Source organism: Oncorhynchus gorbuscha, linkage group LGY (genome assembly GCF_021184085.1).
Source record: "Oncorhynchus gorbuscha isolate QuinsamMale2020 ecotype Even-year linkage group LGY, OgorEven_v1.0, whole genome shotgun sequence".
NCBI classification, from domain to species: domain Eukaryota; kingdom Metazoa; phylum Chordata; class Actinopteri; order Salmoniformes; family Salmonidae; genus Oncorhynchus; species Oncorhynchus gorbuscha.
This window is the reverse complement of record NC_060199.1, coordinates 2,113,365-2,136,287: the sequence shown is the minus strand read 5'-3', so window position 1 is coordinate 2,136,287 and position 22,923 is coordinate 2,113,365. Positions and strand designations below refer to the sequence as shown.

The 22,923-nt window shown below is 44.0% G+C and overlaps 1 protein-coding gene across 2 annotated transcripts; it reads right to left on the bottom strand.

The window, feature by feature from the left end:
• Positions 1-694: 694 nt before the first annotated feature.
• Positions 695-15,525, bottom strand: LOC124016667 (TBC1 domain family member 13-like). 2 transcript variants are annotated; one of them, XM_046332208.1, is made up of 13 exons: positions 15,420-15,525; positions 14,974-15,070; positions 12,567-12,640; positions 12,439-12,479; positions 6,839-6,900; positions 6,060-6,159; positions 5,814-5,896; positions 5,400-5,559; positions 4,738-4,948; positions 3,262-3,425; positions 2,876-3,036; positions 1,927-1,984; positions 695-1,815 (listed from the first exon to the last, which is right to left on the bottom strand). In XM_046332208.1, exons 2-13 carry the CDS (start codon positions 14,994-14,996, stop codon positions 1,750-1,752), a joined length of 1,203 nt encoding a protein of 400 aa, XP_046188164.1. In that variant the 5' UTR covers positions 14,997-15,070; positions 15,420-15,525; the 3' UTR covers positions 695-1,749. The 2 variants fall into 2 exon arrangements, with proteins under 2 accessions (XP_046188164.1, XP_046188163.1); XM_046332207.1 differs by lacking the exon at positions 15,420-15,525 and having other exon boundaries at positions 14,974-15,245.
• Positions 15,526-22,923: the final 7,398 nt, after the last annotated feature.

Genomic DNA, 22,923 nt, shown 5'->3' with positions numbered 1-22,923 from the left:
TGGCCCAGCCAGAGGCCGGACTTGAACCCGATCGAACATCTCTGGAGAGACCTGAAAATAGCTGTGCAGTGTCGTTCCCCATCCAACCTGACAGAGCTTTAGAGGATTTGCAGAGAAGAATGTCAGAAACTCCCCAAATACAAGTGTGCCAAGCTAGCATCATACCCAAGAAGACAAGGCTGTAATCGCTGCCAAAGGTGTTTCAATAAAGTACTGAGAAAAGGGGCTGAATAGTAATGTAAATGTGATTTGCAAACATTTCTAAAAACATGTTTTTGCTTTGTCATTATGGGGAGTTGTGTGTAGATTGAGAGGGAAAAAAACATTTAATAAATTTTAGAATAAGGCTGTAACGTAACAAAATGTGGAAAAGGTTAAGGGGTCTGAATACTTTCCAAATGTACTGTAGACCGAAATGGATGGCGATACTAGGGAGTGCCAAGAAATCTGAAACGCAAACAGTAAAAAGGTAACTGTTTCGTGAGCTGTATCATAATCATAATGATTAAATTATAATTACTAAGCAAGACATTCTCTGTGTACTTACCAAAGTATCACGTCCTACAGTTTGAAAAGGTACGTTTCAATGGTGTATTAACTTTGTGGTAACTGTTAGCGTTTTGATACAAAAAAAAACAATAACACATTAAATGTTAGTGATTTTCAGTTGTCAGCTCTGTTATGAGTACAGAAATGTTATCATAGCATTTTAATGTCATTAATTATACATATTTAGTTATTATCATCAATAATTTGTTCTCTCTAATTATCCAACAGTATGCAGAGCAAAATGTGTTATTCTTCACTTAACATGCCATTAATGTTCAATTTATTATGCTTTACATGTGAACCACTTTTTTAATGCGACCAGAAATTACTCAAAATATATTAAGAAATGACTCAAAATATATTAAAAACTTGAATGCCCAATTTAATCTGACTGTTTTGTTTGCTAAGTAATGCCCTTACAATAAAATAGACCATCATCATCATCACTGTATCAATTTCCCCCTAAGACTAGATTTAAGACAATCAAGGGTTAATTTGTTCGTTCATTAGCTTTTGGGCTAACATATAAGCATGCACTTTGGATTAGTGAGTAAGGTACGGGTTTCATACCCCATTCATTTGATACCAACATTTTGCAAACATACATTAATATTGGAGATTCAAGTGGCTGGCTTTAAACTGGCCAGACTGAGTTTAACCGAAAACAAACAGAGGACCTTCACGTTTCAAAGGCATATGATCCTAGTTACAATCTATACTCATTTTTTGTTGTGGTTAGACTTTACACGGTCTTATTACATTTCGTCTTTCGTACGAGCTCCACAATAAAAAATAACCATGTTCACATGTAAAAAATAACCAAACTGAAAGAAAGCGTACTATTAAAATAGGAGTGTTATAATAGCACTGACAAACGTTATAATGACGCTGTTGTATGGGTAACTGGTTTCTCTGCTTCATATATGTAGATTGTCATGTTTCTCAAGTGTTCAGTGCAAAAATAAATAGCTTGAACCCACACACCCTCTCTGAGAGAGTGGAAATACTGTCGGGCCGTGAGAGTGAGACAAGAAGACTAAGTATTGAGTTTGGTTGCTTTGAGGAAACTGTGCACCACCCCGGCACCAGGTGGCTTCCTCTCCCTCCCAGGGTGCAATTTGGGCCTTGTTGTCACCTAGGGTTACCAGTTTCAATGGTGCATCCCCCAAATCCAGGAGAGGGAGATAGGGGGAGGGGTGGCTATGAGCCACCCTGAAGCTCCTTGGCCTTGGCCAGGATGGTGTGGACATCTGAGATGGGGTAGTCCTGAAAAAGAACATGGACAATCAGTCAAATGTCAAATAAAACCTCCTTAGTTGCCCAAGCATGACCTATATTGGCCCCACTATTTGGATAGACCCTTTTAGATGGTCTTACCTGCAGCAGTCTCATGTTGACCGTGAAGTCTCCTGCCAGCAACTGATCTCGAATCAATCTGAAACCACACAGGACAAGCATGCCAATCAGGACAGAAATAACAAACATAACACATTATACGGTAAGATCAAATTCCTATCCAAATCCATCCAAATTCAAGTCAGTTCAGGAATTGCATTGAATTCCTAAAAAAAAAATCAACAGACTTAGGGAATTGGGTATGGGGTCCATCTGGAGTTATGGACACGGGTTTGTCCAGGGGGTAGTGGTTCATTGCTGGGCAGGACAGAAGGGGGAACTGTTAGGAATGTTATAAATAATGACTAAAGAATGTGTACATTTAAATAGAACTATAACTAATTAAACTCTACCCTGTTTTACAATATCTGATTAATAATGTTAGTTCCTAAGAAAGAGGTTATGTAGCATGGATAATGGTTAAGTGGAAATGATAACCATTGTGGAAGAAGGAATGTATGTGTGTGTGTCTAAAGTAAGCAAAGAGGATCATTAACCTATGTTTGAACCAACTCCCCTATAACTCTGTGGTGATTACATAAGACAGCGAGAGCTCCTCCAGGCTTTCCGTATCTGGAACTGTCTGCTAAGGGGTAATAGACTATGGTGAGACTTCAGGAGTTAATCCAGGTATAGTGTGTCAGGTATGTGCACTAGTTGGAATGAACTTTTGAAGCTGCTTTGTCCTGGTCGAGAGGAGGAGAGACATTTTATAACCTATGACGTCATATGTGATATATAAGCTGTTGTACAGGGTTCTATGAGCAGCGCTCCGAGAATAAATACTATTGGCTAATTTTGATAGACTGGTCTCTGTCCATTTTATGCAAATAAGGATCTTACAAATTCTTAGAAACAGACAGAGTGATTTAAATTGAATTGGTTAATGAACACGTTTGGGAATTGTTAAATTCCTTTAACAGGAACTCACACGAGCATGGCGCAGCAGACCAGGATGAGGAAGTTGAAGCGGTCCTGGTCGGAGAAGAGCGTGTCCCAGATGCGGATGACGTCGGGCAAGAGGAACTCCTGGGACAGCAGCAGGGTCAACCAGCGGAAGGTGAAGTACTGCGGCTTGATGTTCTGCTCCTGCTGTTAGAGAGAAGGGAGAGGAAGAGGTTGAAAAATGTAACTAGCCTCCATCATTACTACAAACAAAACATTATCCCACTAAATGAAGTCATTTAACTAAATCCAACACACTCTTTGTAATTACATGAGAAAAATAAATAAATGTGCACCTTATACAAAATCTACCCCCCTAGGGAAAGGGCCTAGGGATGGTTTTGGGACTGGGCCCAAGAGGCCTTTGCTCACCAGTTTCATATAGAGGTCCATGTCCTTCTCTTTGAGCATGGAGTAGACGCTCTCCATCTTGTAGGTGATGCCGCACTGCGAGTCGTCCAGGCTCTTGATGAACATGTCCCGGTTCTCTGACATCAGGTTGGTGAAACAAAAGAAGGTGTCTGCCTCGGCGTGCTCTGATTGGTTGGACAGGCAAATCAGTCAGTCGATCAATCATGACCTACCTAGTGTCAACTGTGTCTGTCTGTTCAACGACTGCCAGTCATTAAAATATACTATAGACAGTAACCATGTTTCCATCAACAGTTTTTTTGCAAGTAAAGTCATACCATGTAAAAACAAATCAAGACAGGAAATAGGAAGTGTCGGTACAATTTAAAACATGTCAGTCCTCCAGAGTGGCGTGGTGGTCTAAGGCTTGGCTGGGTTTTGGAGGACGCACGGCTCTCGACCTTCACCTCTCCCGAGTCCGTATGGGAGTTGTAATGATGGGACAATTGGATACCACGAAATTGGGGAGAAAAAGGGGTAAAACAAAAATAATAATAATTTTGACAGAAAATTTGTGCGTTTGACATTTTGTGGGATCTTTTTGTGTCTGTAAAATTAATTATGCAACAAACTGGGGTGAAAACAATTTCTTGTGCAATTGTTGATAGAATAACTATCAAGTCGAGGTAGATTTGCAGTCACGCGATGCTATGTTGTGTAGTGGTCCGACTACAACTTGAAAAAGCATGCCGTTTATTAGGCTACAGATGAAATAAGTTATGATGTACTTCATTGGATGGTGAATGTACACAGTGATGAGCTTGATGCTCAATTCCAATAAATATCCTGGGTCTTAATTTGTATGTTAGTGACATGATGATCGGTGATTAGCATCCAATTAACAAATAAGAATGATCTTATCCATCTCATCATACACCCTAACCTGTCCACTTTATCAGTGAACTGTTGTCTAGAGACTCGGCAAGTTTGCCGTTTAATTGCCAACAATTTGTGATAAAACCATAGATAGAGTGGAAAATGCCATGGAAACATATTGATTTTGTTTTTTATTCGTTGAGAACTTTAGAGCAAAAGTGGGTTTTATGTGCATTACGTCATCACACATAGCCTTTTTAATAATATTTGCATGCAAATCTGTCGCAGATTGGACTGAAATCTAGCTCGTAAAATAGTTCTTTAGAGGTGGCACAATAAATATCTGTAGATGAGATGGGAAGCATATGAAATGTTGGCCATCCCTCATTTGTCCTGTAGGTGGCAGTGCTGACTCAGCTTGATCCATTGCATCACAGAACATTAGAATTCTGATGCAGAAACCATGGGAATGGGACTAAAATAGGGAAGTAGATGCAGGCAGCAGCAGATTGGGCTGCTGTTTGCGTTTAATACAATAGGAATTTATTTGTTCATCTGAAAATGTGCCTTCTGCTATGCTCCAAAATACACACGCACAAACACATCCCCTCCTGCACCCACCTTTCCACTCGTTGTTGGGGTCGGTGGCAAAGGTGTAGTAGATAGGGCCCACCACCTCGTTCATGCCCTGCACGTAGGCGATGCCCGGGTTGAGCTTGGCGTAGATGAACAGGATGCGCTCCACCACCTCCCAGTGTGCCTCGCAGCCGCTGGGCAGCACCTCGTACTCGTTGGACGGGTACAGGTTAAGGGCCTTGCCCGGGGAGCTCACCTGGAGATGGGGAGTGGAAAACAGAGGAAAGAATTAGGACCCGGATGAGAAACCAGTCCTAGTTCTGAAAGCAGTTGAAGCACTACAGCTCTCGGCCATAGAAGACCATTGGAGGGGCATCCAGGCAATTGTTATGGGATAGAAATGGACACAAGTAAAATAAAAGTTATCGACCCATCATCGTCAAGCCAATACACTCACCTGGACCTTGCAGTACACACGCACCACTGAGTGCACATCATGACCGCATTGCTTAAAGCAGGAGAGGGGCATTGAACATAACACAGGGTGATAGAGTCAGCCCATCTGGATAGTGTTTCCCCTGGCATTACCGAAACAAGGTCACCCTGCTGCCTCCGGAAGTGGAGGCATTAACATTGACAGACCAATATGTCTGTTCATACACATAAAAAACCCAAAAACGCACACGACTCTCCCGCCTCTCACTCACATTGGTGACCCCGCTGCGGTTACGGTCCACAGTTTGGGCCTTGAGGGTAGTCTGTTCCACACGGCGCCTGAGTGTCTCGTAGTCGTTCTGGGGATCCAGGATCAGCTGGCAGGGGTAGTCTGTTGGCCGCTGGAAGAACGCCATGTCGGGGTACAATCGCCTGCCGTCATGAAATACATGAAATACACTAGTTAGTGTATTCCTATGTGGAACCTAAGGCTTCCACGAGAGAGCCACTGCTTCCAATCGTCTGCCTTTTTGGAGATGGTATTACATGACTGGGTACTGGAATACATGAATAGACTTTAATCATCAGTCAAGATGCTCGCCCCTGCTCTAAAGGATGAGTGACATAAAATACATGGAGATGCACCAAAGAAGTACCTAGCTGGTTGCCCAGGCAGTCAGACCTACCGAACATCTTTATCAATCTGTAGCAGCACCTCGTTGTCTCTGAAGTAGTTGTTCCATTTGCTGTCTGGGTTGGGGTTGAGAGGCTGAGAGATCGGGACAGATAGAAAGAGGGCATGTTTAATGAACGTATGGGAGATTGATCTGTGAAAAATCATATATCCATTCGCTCAGACAGTCCAGTAGTGTGCATCAGAGTAGGAAATGTTAATATGCTGAGGGCAAAAAGAGAGGAGAGGGGAAACTCACGTGGTCCTCCATAGTCACGTCCTCTCTGGAGAGGCCCAGGTTGGCCTTAGCGATGCCTGGTTGAATGATCATCTCCTTTAGGAACTGGGAGTACACCTCCCTGTGGGTCACAAATACATACAATCATCTCTATGCCTGTGGGCAACCGCAAGACACTGAAACGCCTAGTAGTTTCCTTTAATAAGGAGTTCAATTTGACTTGATTTTGACTTTGGGGTGAAAAGTCCTCAAAGATACAGCCATGATATCATGGAAACACCTACATATTTCTTATACTGACCCAATTCGCTCTGGTTTACATGAATTGACTAGGGGCTAGGCATTGTTTCTTGACAGGGCCAGTAAAGGCACTTCAGGCAGGATCAACCAAACACTATTTTAAGTATTTGAATAATGTCAGGGATGAGACAATAGAAGCAGACGACAAGCATGACTCATCATCACCATCACTGTTTCCCGGGCCGAGCAGGCCTGATATAGCTGTCCGGTGCTGGGTGTTGTGTTTTAGAGTGAGATTTTAAATCGGTCAGGTTCCATTATGCCTCAGCTGTTTGTCTAGAAACACTCAAATCTGAGCGATTCAAAAGTAAACTCCAGTAGGACAGGAGGGATATACTTGACTGAGAACTGCTTAGCTACCAAGGTATAATTCAGGCATAGATGGAAGTCTTGAGCAGTAGATGTTTTCATGCACTTTATACACAGAGTACAAAACATGTCCATGAATCTCCTCCTGTTGACAAAGAGGAGTCCACCAGCACTGTTGGAGACATTTGTACCTCTGCTTTTTGAGGAAGGACTCCCATATCATCTGGTCCAAAGGCAGGTAATTGAGCAGGACCTGGAAACATTGAAGCAAGTCATCAGAAATGTGAATCCCAACCATTCACAGAAACGGTTAGAACAACAGGCTTAAACTAATACTAAATCTAAGGCTAATGCTACATACTGTAGATCAGGTGTTAAACAAAAAAGGCTTGCAAGCTGAATCCGGCCCGTGACACATTTCCATCCAGCCCACGCAATTACTTGGGTTGTCAATTAATTTCGGCCCGCCTCCATACCACCCCGATGCACTGCATTGCAAACGTGCTGTACGCCAAAAGGCAGTGCATTGCCACAGACACTCTCCTCCTCCCAGATCCACACACAAGCCAAATCGCTGCATCATATCGTCACTAATGGCCAAAAAAGGTGACAAAATAAAGCATTCACACGTGGGTACACCTTACTACTAAAGGACAATAGGACACACACACGTGTAAATGAGTCAACAGTTGAGTCAACTACTTGAGGAAATTACAGCCCAATGCACTCGCATCCATGTATTCAATGTCAATAGAGCTACTTTTGTGTGTCCCGTTTACAGTGGGCAGCGGGGGGAAAGTGTACATAAACTGCACAGACACATGCCACAGTCCTAGGCTACTAAAATGTGGCAGTCTGGCTTCGGTTTTTAAAGCTTCACAATGACTTTCCAGAAAACTAAACTTGCAACACAACACCATGCAATGAGAAACATTACAGCAACATTTGAACAGTAGCCTAGACTCAATTACAAGAAGTCAATGTGGGGGGGTAAAGGTTAGTCAAGGTAATTTGTACATGTAGGTAGGGGTGAAGTGACTATGCATAGACAATAAACAGTGAGTAGCAGCAGTGTACATGTTGGTAGGGGTAAAGTGACTATGCATAGATAATAAACAGAGAGTACATTACATTTACATTACATTTGAGTCATTTAGCAGACGCTCTTATCCAGAGCGACTTACAAATTGGATGCAGGTAGGTAGGGGTAAAGTGACTATGCATAGATAATAAACAGTGAGTAGCAGCAGTGTACATGTAGGTAGGGGTAAAGTGACTATGCATAGATAATAAACAGTGAGTAGCAGCAGTGTACATGTAGGTAGTGGTAAAGTGACTATGCATAGATAATAAACAGCTAGTAGCAGCAAGGTAAAAACAAATGGAGGGGGAGGGTGTCAATGTAAATAGTCTGGGTGACCATCTGATTCATCGTTCAGCAGTCTTATGGCTTGGGGGTTGAAGCTGTTAAGGAGCCTTTTGGTCCTAGACTTGGCGCTCCTGTACCGCTTGCCGTGCGGTAGCAGAGAGAACAGTCTATGACAGTCTTGGGCAATTTTTTGGGCCTTTCTCTGACACCACCTGGTATAGTCCCTGGATGGCAGGAAGCTTGGCCCCAGTAATGCCCTCTGTACCGCCTTCCGGTCAGTTGCCATACCAGGCGGTAATACAACCGGTCAGGATGCTCTCGATGGAGCAGCTGTGGGACTTTGAGGAACTGGGGTCCATTGCCAAATCTTTTTCAGTCTCCCGAGGGGGAAAAGGTGTTGTCGTGCCCTCTTCACAACTGTCTTGGTGTGTTTGGACCAGGATAGTTTGTTGGTGTGTGGAATCCAAAGAACTTGAAACTCTCGACCCGTTCCACTTGAGTCCTGTAGATGTTAATGGCGGCATGTATCAGTCAGCTCCTTTGACTTGCTCACATTGAGAGAGCGGTTGTTGTCCTGGCACCACACTGCCAGGTCTCCGATCTCCTCCCTGTAGGCCCGTTCCACTTGAGGCTGTCTCATCGTTGTCGGTGATCTGGCCTATGACTGTTGTGTCGTCAGCAAACTTAATGATTCGAATTTGGCCACGCAGTCATGGGTGAACAGGGAGTACAGGTGGGGACTAAGCACGCACCCGAGGGGCCCCAGCGTGGCAGATGTGTTGTTGCCTACCCTTACCACCTGGGGGCGACCCGTCAGGAAGTCCAGGATCCAGTTTCAGAGGGAGGTGTTTAGTCCCAGGGTCCTTAGCTTATTGATGAGCTTTAAGGGCATTATGGTGTTGAACGCTGAGCTGTAGTCAACAAACAGCTTTCTCACATAGGTGTTCCTTTTGTCCAGGTGGAAAGGGCTGTGTGGAGTGCAATTGAGACATCTGTGGGTCTGTTGGGGCGGTATGCGAATTGGAGTGGGTCTAGGGTTTCTGGCATGATGGTGTTGATATGGGCCATGACAAGCCTTTCAAACCACTTCATGGCTACCGAAGTGAGTGCTACGGGGCCGTAATCATTTAGGCAGGTTACAGTCGCAATTTTGGGCACATGGGACTATGGTGGTCTGTTTGAAAAGTAGGTATTGCAGACTCGGTCAGGGAGAGGTTGAAAATGTCAATGAAGACACTTGCCAGTTGGTCCGCTTTGAGTACACATGGCTTGTTGCGAACTGTGTGAAGACCATTTCTTCCTAACAAAGACCGTAATTCATTTGCCAGAATTTTACAAAATGATGACATAACATTGAAGGTTGTGCACTGTAACAGCAATATTTAGACTTATGGATACCACCCGTTAGATAAAATACGGAACGGTTCCGCATTTCACTGAAAGAATAAATGTTTTATTTATGAAATGATAGTTTCTGGATTTGACCATATTAATGACCTAAGGCTCGTATTTCTGTGTGTTATTATGTTATAATTAAGTCTATGATTTGATATTTGATAAAGCAGTCTGACTGAGCGGAGGTAGGCAGCAGAAGGCTCGTAATTATTCATTCAAACAGCACTTCAATGCTTGAAGCACAGCGCTGTTTATGACTTCAATACTATAGTGCCTATAAGAACATCCAATAGTCAAAGGTATATGAAATACAAATGGTATTGAGAGAAATAGTCCCTTAATTGCTATAATAACTACAACCTAAAACGTCTTACCTGGGAATATTGAAGAGTCTGTCACGCCTTGGTCATTGTATCTTGTGTTTTTGTTATATGTTTGGGTAGGCCAGGGTGTGACATGGGTTTATATGTTGTTATTTCGTATTGGGTTTGTATTAATTGGGAGTGTGTATTATTAGGGGTGTGTCTAGTTATGCTTGGCTGCCTGAGGCGATTCCTAATTGGAGTCAGCTGATTCTAGTTGTCTCGGATTGGGAACCGTATTTAGGTAGCTTGAGTGCGCGTTGTATTTCGTGGGTGATTGTACCTGTCTTAGTGTTAGTCACCAGATAGGCTGTATTAGTTTCATTCGTTTGTTGTTTTCTTCTTCGTTATTTCATGTACTGTATTAGCTTCATTAAAAGTCATGAGTAACCTACACGCTGCATTTCGGTCTGACTTTCTACAAACAACAGACGAAGATCATTACAGAGTCGTGTTAAAAGGAACCACCAGCTTTCACATGTGCTCATGTTCTGAGCAACAAACTTAAACGTTAGCTTTCTTACATAGCACATATTGCACTTTTACTTTTTTCTCCAACACTTTGTTTTTGCATTATTTAAACCAAATTGAACATGTTTCATTATTTATTTGAGACTAAATTGTTTTGATGTATTATATTAAGTTAAAATAAAAGTGTTCATTCAGTATTGTTGTAATTGTCATTATTACAAATATAAAATCGGCATCGGCTTTTTTTGGTCCTCCAATAATCGGTATCGGCGTTGAAAAATCATAATCGGCCGACCTCTAATCTGTGTCATCTGACCACTTCTGTATTGAGCGAGTCACTGGTATTTCCTTCTTTAGTTTTTGCTTGCAAGCAGGAGGTTAGAATTCTGATCAGATTTGCCAAATGGAGGGCGAGGGAGAGCTTTGTATGAGTCTCTTGTGTGTGGAGTAAAGGTGGTCTAGAGTTGTATTTCTCCTCTGGTTACAGGCGACATGCTGGTAGAAATGAGGTCAAACGGAATTAAGTTTGACTGCATTAAAGTCCACGTCCACTAGGAGCGTCGCTTCTGGATGTATCTTTTTCTTGTTCGCTTATGGCCTTATACAGCTCGTTGAGTGGGGTCTTAGTGCCAGCATCGGTTTGTTGAGTGCCAGCATCGGTTTGTGGTGGTAAATAGATGCCTACGAATAATATAGATATGAACTCTCTTGGTAGATAGTGTGGTCTAGAGCTTATCATGAGGTATTCTACCTCAGGCGAGCAATACCTCGTGACTTCTTTAATATTAGACATGGGGCACCACCAGCAGTTACTGACAAATAGACACACACCCCCACCCCCGTCTTACCAGACATAACTGCTCTGTCCTGCCGAGAAAAGGAGAAGCCAGCCAGCTCTGTATTGTCCATGTTATCATTCAGCCAAGTCTCGGTGAAACAAGATACAGTTTATAATGTCCCGTTGGTAGTTGATAGTTTTAATCGTAGAGCGTCCAGTTTGTTATCCAATGATTGCACGTTGGCCAATAATACAGAGGGTAGTGGTGGTTTACTCATTCGCCAATTAATTCTCACAAGGCACCCAGACCTCCACCCCCTGTATTTCCATATTTTCTGCACACAAATTATGGGGATTTGGGCCATGTCTTGACAAAGCAGTATATCCTTCGAGTCAGACTCATTAAAGAAAAAATCTTTGTCCAGTGTGAGGTGAGTCATCGCTGTTCTGATGTCCAGAAGCTCTTTTCGGTCACAAGAGACGGTAGCAGCAACATTATGTACAAAATCAGTTACAAAAAACTGGAAAAACAAACAAAATAGCAGTTTGTTAGGAGCCTGTAAAAACAGCAGCCATCCCCTCCAGCGCCATTATCATCTACAAATTGAGCTCAGGTGCATCCTGTTTCCATTGATCATCCTTAAAATGTTTCTACAACTTGGGAGTCCTGTGGTAAATCCAATTGATTGGACATGACTTGGAAAGGCACACACCTGTCTATATAAACCTTCACAGTTTTCAGTGCATGTCAGAGTAAAAACCAAGCCATGAGGTCGAAGGAATTGTCCGTAGAGCTCCGAGACAGGATTGTGTCGAGGCACAGATCTGGGGAAGGCTACCAAAATGTTTCTGCAGAATTGAAGGTCCCCAAAAGACAGTGGCCTCCATCATTCCTACGGTGAAGCATGGTGGTGGCAGCATCCTGCCTTGGGGATGTTTTTCAGCGGCAGGGACTGCAAAGTACAGAGAGAGATCCTTGATGAAAACTTGCTCCAGAACGCTCAGGATCTCAGATTGGGGCGAAGGTTCACCTTCCAACAGGACAACGACCCTAAGCACACAGCCAAGACAACAAACAAGTGGCTTCGGGACAAGTCTCTGAATGTCCTCGAGTGACCCAGCCAGAGCCAGGGGAAACTCCCCAAATTCAGGTGTGTCAAGCTTGTAGCATCTTACCAAAGTAGACTCAAGGCTGTAATCACTTCCAAAGGTGCTTCAATAAAATACAGAGTGAAGGGTCTGAATACTTGTGCAAATTTGATATCAGATTTTTTTGCTTTGTCATTATGGGGTATTGTGTGTAGATTGATGAAATAATTTTTCATCAATTTTAGAATAAGGCTGTAGAGTAACAAAATGTGAAAAAAGTCAAGGGGTCTGAATACTTTCCGAATGCACTCTGTCTAGTAAACTCACTTTCCAGCAAAGTGCACGGATGCCTCCTTCAAACGGAATACCTGGAGAGAGATAGGAAACATGAAAATGTGTTAATAAAATATGGAAAAATACATAGTTTTTATGGTGAATGCAAAGTTCTTGCTTACCGCTGAAGCAAAGTTCCCGAAGCACCTTTAAGTCAAGCTTATCTTCACTCAAGGCCACCTTGAACTCCTGGATCCTTCATTTGCACAAGAAAGGGAAAAATAACATCTCAAAGTAGGTTGTGTTGTAAGAGGCATATTGTTTGTTGCATTCATGGTAGATCATAAAATACTGCCTCCCATCGAGAATGAGGAAGGTAACATTCCTATAATGCCTCGTTCAGATTATTACACATGCAGCAGACAGACATAAACAATATAGGACTGGGTGTTCTGATTGGGTAGACTCATGTGTTTACTGTGACAACCACAAATAAAGGAGGAGGATAGGATCCAAAAAGATTGCAAAACACATTATTTTGTGTCACAATCTACAAAGGGCTGCACGGTTCCATTTGTTTACCTTGTGCATTGACTGTGTGTGTGTGTGTGTGTGTGTGGGGGGGGGGGGGGGTCAAATCATGTGCCCAGAAAAGAAGGGGGGTGGGGGTACCTATAGCCATAGACACCCATAGCAACATCATTAAGTAGTTCAACTTCCACCCTAGACAACTGCTAAGTATACGGTCTTTGACATTCTGATTTACCAACACAACCTGCTCCAACTGTTCTTATGGTACAACATAACATACAAAATGGAGGGACTTGGTCAAAGTACCCCTTTATTGTTTTGTAACACTGCTGAATTACTCATTCAAACTGCAGTACTGCCACTAACCTATTCACTGAAACATCCTTCTTACAGCTGGACTGCATGGAGACAGTGACACCTATGTGCTCCCATGATCAATGTGGGCTGTCCTGCTGTTATGATCAGCTGACTATCCAGCCAAATCACAGGACCCATTGATGTGGTGGTTAGGCTGCATTACCACGACCAGGAAAATAAGATTCTCCCAGAGGAACTCAAAATAGATCGGGCGGACTGATTGTGATTTAGCCAAAAAAACTCAAAGGCCTAGACTATACAGCAGACAGTAGGTTATAGGCTACAGCAGGTCTTATAGAAAGAAATGTGTGTAGAACTGACAGGATTGGCTATTCAGCGATTCAACATCAGAGAGTTGTGTCCATTCTTAAATACACCATATCTGTGATATTCAGATTTTGTTCTAACCTACAGAACCAAATAAAAAGTTACTTGATTTCAATCTAGCATGCCTTTCTCCTGTAATAGCAATTTCTCTTTCCTATTCTCTTTCCTATTCTCTTTCCTATTCTCTTTCCTTGACTTCACCGGCAGCTACATCCTGTTTGTCATGGCTCTCTGGAAAACTGCAGATGATCAGCAAAGTTACTCAGCTTGGGGCTATTCAAAGGGAAGACAGTTCATCTGTTTTTTTATCAAACACCAGTGCTCACGAGACACCAGCCCTGACCTCAGATCATTAACGAACACCAGGCAAAAGTGCTTTGCTGTCACAGTTAAACCATAACCTTGATTGGCCTTCATAACATTGGATCCAGTCTTTTCCTGGAACAAGAAAGTCCAGAAGCATGAGTGAATAGTAGCCTAAACGCCAGGGAAGCTTTATAATGAGTAACCTTCGGCTTCTTGCAACTAAGCCTTGCAGCAAGGCTACTGTTTGATACTGCCAAATAACGGAAGTGTAAATATATTTAATACAAGTGCATTAGTGCGTCCTGCTTTGAACTGCCCTCGTCTCGCTAGAATTCCAAAGGATGTCCTGTTAGTATGTCCATTGCATAGGCCAAATGTTATGCCATAGGCTATATAGCAACATTGCATCTTGAGTAGACTCGTTTGTACTTCTCCCTGTATTTGGAGCTTATAATTAACATGAAGTCCAATACAACGCACAGGTTTGACTGCCTCGTTTAAAAGGGTCTCCAGTTTGTTTTGATCATTCGATCAGTGGAGAATGTGTGCATGATGTTAGAAACATTGCTTAGTTGCATAATTGCATAATTGTATATGATGAATTAGGTAGCTAGCAGCAGTTCTGCATTACTTCTTAGTCCTTTCATAATGTTTGCCACTACATCGTTCATTAACACCTCGAATTAAATTCTCATTAAGGGAGTGGACTGCTTGAGCCTATGAATGAGCCAGCTAGCTTGAGCAGATGGCTAGGAAACATGTTTTCCATTCAAGCGGATTGGAATGTAAAAAACATTGTCTGCAGTGTAGTACAGGTCAATGAAGCTGACATTTTCCTCGACGTTGCTAGCAGATGATTTCCCATTTCCTCGAGACAACGCAATGGGCAGAGGTGGCTAGTTAACGTCAACTCACAGGGCTTTCAGAGTCCACCACCTCATAATCCACGACCAATTACAGTGAACATTTACGCATGACATTTACGGTAGACAAACAGAGCTAGATCACATTTAATCGAATGTGTTATTATGGCCTACTTTCCATGTATAAATCAAATCTACAGCTCACCTGATTCTGTAAGAACTAGACATGTTGGATGAATCCAAAAGCAAGACCCGTGTGCCACAAGAAAAATACTCCGGTGGTGAAACATCCGCAACGAGACCTGGGAAAGATTAGTTTGCTTTCAGATCTCACCTGCAAATTTCATTTGAAAAAAAAAGCAGGTGTATTTCTCTTGCAATCAAACTTATAAAAGTTTGACTGAAAATATGAACATTAATATTTGAAAAACACTATTTCCGACTGTTCTCTCACTGTAAACTACATCAGCATTTGGCAGCGAGGGATGATCTTAGCGTTCAAGGACGCAAGGGGGCTTGGCTCCATGTGAACTACAATCCCGACGCTCTAACGTTTAAAAACGTTAATAATCCTCGCTTGCGATACATTTTTGGAACTTAACTTTCATACCAGCGAGAAAAAAATATTTCAAATACAAAAGATATACTTACTGTACGGAGTTTAGCAAAGTTGCACCCAGGACATATTTCAATTGGACCATTCCATATTTTCGGTCGGAAGTATGAGTTACTCAAAACACAACCTGTTGCAACGTCGCTAAACTGCATATAGGTGCAGAAAAGGGCGAGAGGGGCCCACATATATACAAGTACTCATAATGTCTCTTATGCAGAGGCTGCAAGGCAGAATGGTGAACTATTAGGCAGAATGGTGGAGACAATAGGGTTACTCCTGTAATAAGTGGAATAATAGGTTTACTCCTGGAATAAGTGGAATAATAGGGTTACTCCTGGAATAAGTGGAATAATAGGGTTACTCGCGGAATAAGTGGAATAATAGGGTTACTCCTGGAATAAGTGGAATAATAGGGTTACTCGCGGAATAAGTGGAATAATAGGGTTACTCCTGGAATAAGTGGAATAATAGGGTTACTCGCGGAATAAGTGGAATAAAAGGGTTACTCCTGTAATAAGTGGAATAATAGGGTTACTCCTGGAATAAGTGGAATAATAGGGTTACTCTTGGAATAAGTGGAATAATAGGGTTACTCCTGGAATAAGTGGAATAATAGGGTTACTCCTGGAATAAGTGGAATAATAGGGTTACTCCTGGAATAAGTGGAATAATAGGGTTACTCCTGGAATAAGTGGAATAATAGGGTTACTCCTGGAATAAGTGGAATAATAGGGTTACTCCTGGAATAAGTGGAATAATAGGGTTACTCCTGGAATAAGTGGAATAATAGGGTTACTTGCGGAATAAGTGGAATAATAGGGTTACTCCTGGAATAAGTAGAATAATAGGGTTACTCGCGGAATAAGTGGAATAATAGGGTTACTCCTGGAATAAGTGGAATAATAGGGTTATTCCTGGAATAAGTGGAATAATAGGGTTACTCCTGAAATATGTGGAATAATAGGGTTACTCCTGGAATAAGTGGAATAATAGGGTTACTCCTGGAATAAGTGGAATAATAGGGTTACTCCTGGAATAAGTGGAATGATAGGGTTACTCCTGGAATAAGTGGAATAATAGGGTTACTTGCGGAATACGTGGAATGATTGGGTTACTCCTGTAATAAGTGGAATAATAGGGTTACTCCTGTAATAAGTGGAATAATAGGGTTACTCCTGGAATAAGTGGAATAATAGGGTTACTCCTGGAATAAGTGGAATAATAGGGTTACTCCTGTAATACGTGGAATAATAGGGTTACTCCTATAATAAGTGTAATAATAGGGTTACTCCTGTAATAAGTGAAATAATAGGGTTACTCCTGGAATAAGTGGAATAATATGGTTACTCGCGAAATAAGTGGAATAATAGGGTTACTCCTGGAATAAGTGGAATAATAGGGTTACTTGCGGAATAAGTGGAATAATAGGGTTACTCCTGGAATAAGTGGAATAATAGGGTTACTCGCGGAATAAGTGGAATAATAGGGTTACTCCTGTAATAAGTGGAATAATAGGGTTACTCCTGGAATAAGTGGAATAATAGGATTACTCCTGGAATAAGTGGAATAATAGGGTTACTCCTGGAATAAGTGGAATGATAGGGTTACTCCTGGAATAAGTGGAATAATAGGGTTACTCCTGGAATAAGTGGAATATTAGGGTTACTCGTGGAATAAGTGGAATAATAGGGTTACTCCTGGAATAAGTGGAATAATAGGGTTACTTGCGGAATAAGTGGAATAATAGGGTTACTCCTGGAATAAGTGGAATAATAGGGTTACTCCTGGAATAAGTGGAATAATAGGGTTACTCGCGGAATAAGTGGAATAATAGGGTTACTCCTGGAATAAATGTAATAATAGGGTTACTCCTGGAATAAGTGGAATAATAGGGTTACTCCTGGGATAAGTGGAATAATAGGGTTACTCCTGGAATAAGTGGAACAATAGGGTTACTCCTGTAATAAGTGGAATAATAGGGTTACTCCTGGAATAAGTGGAATAATAGGGTTACTCCTGGAATAAGTGGAATAATAGGGTTACTCGCGGAATAAGTGGAATAATAGGGTTACTCCTGGAATAAGTGGAATTATAGGGTTACTCCTGGAATAAGTGGAATAATAGGGTTACTCCTGGAATAAGTGGAATAATAGGGTTACTCCTGGAATAAGTGGAATAATAGGGTTACTCGCGGAATAAGTAGGAAATGTTGCTTATGTTGGTCCAGACACATACGCAGGTGTGAGATTTTAAATGCTCACGTTAATGTGGAGTAACCCTATTATTCCACTTATTCCAGGAGTAACCCTAAGCATTACATGGGCTTGCTCCTACCTATCTCTCTGATTTGGTCCTGCCGTACATACCTCCACGTACGCTACGGTCACAAGACGCAGGCCTCCTAATTGTCCCTAGAATTTCTAAGCAAACAGCTGGAGGCAGGGCTTTCTCCTATAGAGATCCATTTTTATGGAACGGTCTGCCTACCCATGTCAGAGACGCAAACTCGGTCTCAACCTTTAAGTCTTGAACATTTACATTTAAGTCATTTAGCAGACGCTCTTATCCAGAGCGACTTACAAATTGGTGCATTCACCTTATGACATCCAGTGGAACAGTCACTTTACAATAGTGCATCTAAATCTTAAAGGGGGGGGTGAGAAGGATTACTTATCCTATCCTAGGTATTCCTTAAAGAGGTGGGGTTTCAGGTGTCTCCGGAAGGTGGTGATTGACTCCGCTGTCCTGGCGTCGTGAGGGAGTTTGTTCCACCATTGGGGGCCAGAGCAGCGAACAGTTTTGACTGGGCTGAGCGGGAACTGTACTTCCTCAGTGGTAGGGAGGCGAGCAGGCCAGAGGTGGATGAACGCAGTGCCCTTGTTTGGGTGTAGGGCCTGATCAGAGCCTGGAGGTACTGAGGTGCCGTTCTCCTCACAGCTCCGTAGGCAAGCACCATGGTCTTGTAGCGGATGCGAGCTTCAACTGGAAGCCAGTGGAGAGAGCGGAGGAGCGGGGTGATGTGAGAGAACTTGGGAAGGTTGAACACCAGACGGGCTGCGGCGTTCTGGATGAGTTGTAGGGGTTTAATGGCACAGGCAGGGAGCCCAGCCAACAGCGAGTTGCAGTAATCCAGACGGGAGATGACAAGTGCCTGGATTAGGACCTGCGCCGCTTCCTGTGTGAGGCAGGGTCGTACTCTGCGGATGTTGTAGAGCATGAACCTACAGGAACGGGCCACCGCCTTGATGTTAGTTGAGAACGACAGGGTGTTGTCCAGGATCACGCCAAGCTTCTTAGCGCTCTGGGAGGAGGACACAATGGAGTTGTCAACCGTGATGGCGAGATCATGGAACGGGCAGTCCTTCCCGGGAGGAAGAGCAGCTCCGTCTTGCCGAGGTTCAGCTTGAGGTGGTGATCCGTCATCCACACTGATATGTCTGCCAGACATGCAGAGATGCGATTCGCCACCTGGTCATCAGAAGGGGGAAAGGAGAAGATTAATTGTGTGTCGTCTGCATAGCAATGATAGGAGAGACCATGTGAGATTATGACAGAGCCAAGTGACTTGGTGTATAGCGAGAATAGGAGAGGGCCTAGAACAGAGCCCTGGAAGAGTCATCTCTTCAGTGGGTCATATGATTGAGTGTAGTCTGGCCCAGGAGTGGGAAGGTGAACGGAAAGGCGCAACGAACCGCCCTTGCTGTCTCTGCCTGGCCGGTTCCCCTCTTTCCACTGGGGTTCTCTGCCTCTAACCCTATTACAGGGGCTGAGTCACTGGCTTACTGGGGCTCTCTCATGCCGTCCCTGGAAGGCGTGCGTCACCTGAGTGGGTTGATTCACTGATGTGGTCATCCTGTCTGGGTTGGCGCCACCCCTTGGGTTGTGCCATGGCGGAGATCTTTGTGGGCTATACTCAGCCTTGTCTCAGGATGGTAAGTTGGTGGTTGAAGATATCCCTCTAGTGGTGTGGGGGCTGTGCTTTGGCAAAGTGGGTGGGGTTATATCCTTCCTGTTTGGCCCTGTCTGGGGGTGTCCTCGGATGGGGCCACAGTGTCTCCTGACCCCTCCTGTCTCAGCCTCCAGTATTTATGCTGCAGTAGTTTATGTGTCGGGGGGCTAGGTTCAGTTTGTTATATCTGGAGTACTTCTCCTGTCCTATTCGGTGTCCTATGTGAATCTAAGTGTGTGTTCTCTAATTCTCTCCTTCTCTCTTTCTTTCTCTCTCTCGGAGGACCTGAGCCCAAGGACCATGCCCCAGGGCTACCTGACATGATGACTCCTTGCTGTCCCCAGTCCACCTGGCCGTGCTGCTGCTCCAGTTTCAACTGTTCTGCCTTATTATTATTCGACCATGCTGGTCATTTATGAACATTTGAACATCTTGGCCATGTTCTGTTATAATCTCCACCCGGCACAGCCAGAAGAGGACGGGCCACCCCACATATGCTCTCTCTAATTCTCTCTTTCTTTCTCTCTCTCTCTCGGAGGACCTGAGCCCTAGGACCATGCCCCAGGACTACCTGACATGATGACTCCTTGCTGTCCCCAGTCCACCTGGCCGTGCTGCTGCTCCAGTTTCAACTGACCTGAGCCCTAGGACCATGCTCCAGGACTACCTGACATGATGACTCCTTGCTGTCCCCAGTCCACCTGACCGTGCTGCTGCTCCAGTTTCAACTGTTCTGGCTTATTATTATACGACCATGCTGGTCATTTATGAACATTTGAACATCTTGGCCATGTTCTGTTATAATCTCCACCCGGCACAGCCAGAAGAAGACTGGCCACCCCACATAGCCTGGTTCCTCTCTAGGTTTCTTCCTAGATTTTGGCCTTTCTAGGAAGTTTTTCCTAGCCACCGTGCTTCTACAGCTGCATTGCTTGCTGTTTGGGGTTTTAGGCTGGGTTTCTGTACAGCACTTTGAGATATCAGCTGATGTAAGAAGGGCTATAAAAATACATTTGATTTGATTTGATATAAGAAAGGGGACACTTGACTCTTCTTTAGATGCTGTCTTTACCATACATGAGCTGCGTTCAGCCTTAATAGGCTGTGGATATACAGCCCCAGGTCATGATCAGTTGTATAATGTAAAGCATCTACCTGATGAGGTCATACATGTTCTCCTGGGATTATTTAATACGAGTTGGAGTGAGGCGCTTAGACCTCCTGGTTGGAAACGTGTAGTAATATTCCCTTTTGTAAAGCCTGGTAAGGACCTTTCATGTGCTGATAGTTATAGACCAATTGCACTGACCTCTAACTTGTGTAAAATTATAGAAAAGATGATAGTCAATAGATTGTAATATTTCCTGGAACATAGAGGTTTATTGATTCAATGTCAAAGGGTATTCCGTAAAGGTAGATCTACTTTGGATACATTAGTAAAGGTGAGTAATGATGTTGAAAAACTCTGATCATAAAATAAGTAATGGCTACTGTCTTTTTTGACATTGAAAAGACTTCTGACACTATGCGGAGAGAAGGCCTACTGATTAAAATAGGATCCATTTTTACTGATGCCTATGGAGATGACAGTGGTATTCCTCAAGGCAGTGCTATCAGTCCTATTTTGTTCAACGTTATGATTAACGATGTGTATATGCTGATGATGGAGCAATTTGGAAGAGGGGAAGGAATGTCTCTCATGATCAAATCTATTCAACAAGTGTCATGCAGGTGAAGGAGGACCCAAACGCGACTTAACAGAAACAGAGTTTATTAATGCTCAAAACCGAATAACTGAAATCCTCTAGATAGTAGAGGGGAAAACAACTGGAGAAGCGGCCACAGACTGCAGGTCGCCGGGTAGGCGCAGGCCGTAGTCAACTGAGACACCTGCTCACACGCAGCGTCTGAAGAAGGCACAAAACACGACAGGACAGGGTGATACACAATCACGGCAAAAACACGACAGGACAGGGCGAAACGCAATTACAGCATGGAATACAAAACAAGGAACCGACGGAACAGGAACGGATCACAAAGGAATAAATAGGGAGTCTAATCAGGGGAAAGGATCGGGAACAGGTGTGGAAAGACTAAATGATGATTAGGGGAATAGGAACAGCTGGGAGCAGGAACGGAACGACAGAGAGAAGAGAGAGCGAGAGAGTGAGAGAGGGAGGGGGAGAGAGAAGGATAGAACCAAACAAGACCAGCAGAGGGAAACGAATAGCATGGGGAGCACAGGGACAAGACATGACAATGAATGACAAACATGACAGTACCCCCCACTCACCGAGCGCCTCCTGGCGCACTCGAGGAGGAATCCTGGCGGCAACGGAGGAAATCATCGATGAGCGAACGGTCCAGCACGTCCCGAGACGGAACCCAACTCCTCTCCTCAGGACCGTAACCCTCCCAATCCACTAGGTATTGGTGACCCCGTCCCCGAGAACGCATGTCCATAATCTTATGTACCTTGTAAATAGGTGCGCTCGACAAGGACGGGAGGGGGGAGGGAAGACGAACGGGGGTGCGAAGAAAGGGCTTAACACAGGAGACATGGAAGACAGGATGGACGCGACGAAGATGTCGCGGAAGAAGCAGTCGCACAGCGACAGGATTGACGACCTGGGAGACACGGAACGGACCAATGAACCGCGGAGTCAACTTACGAGAAGCTGTCGTAAGAGGAAGGTTGCGAGTGGAAAGCCACACTCTCTGGCCGCAACAATACCTTGGACTCTTAATCCTGCGTTTATTGGCGGCTCTCACCGTCTGTGCCCTGTAACGGCAAAGTGCAGACCTCACCCTCCTCCAGGTGCGCTCACAACGTTGGACAAACGCTTGAGCGGAGGGAACGCTGGACTCGGCAAGCTGGGATGAGAACAGAGGAGGCTGGTAACCCAGACTACTCTGAAACGGAGATAACCCGGTAGCAGACGAAGGAAGCGAATTGTGAGCGTATTCTGCCCAGGGGAGCTGTTCTGCCCAAGACGCAGGGTTCCTGAAAGAAAGGCTGCGTAGTATGCGACCAATCGTCTGATTGGCCCTCTCTGCTTGACCGTTAGACTGGGGATGAAACCCGGAAGAGAGACTGACGGACGCACCAATCAAACGACAGAACTCCCTCCAAAACTGTGACGTGAATTGCGGACCTCTGTCTGAAACGGCGTCTAACGGGAGGCCATGAATTCTGAATACATTCTCAATAATGATTTGTGCCGTCTCCTTAGCGGAAGGAAGTTTAGCGAGGGGAATGAAATGTGCCGCCTTAGAGAACCTATCGACAACCGTCAGAATCACAGTCTTCCCCGCAGACAAAGGCAGACCGGTAATGAAGTCTAAGGCAATGTGAGACCATGGTCGAGAAGGAATGGGGAGCGGTCTGAGACGACCGGCAGGAGGAGAGTTACCCGACTTAGTCTGCGCGCAGTCCGAACAGGCAGCCACGAAACGGCGCGTGTCACGCTCCTGAGTCGGCCACCAAAAGCGCTGGCGAATAGACGCAAGAGTGCCTCGAACACCGGGATGACCCGCTAACTTGGCAGAGTGAGCCCACTGAAGAACAGCCAGACGAGTGGAAACAGGGA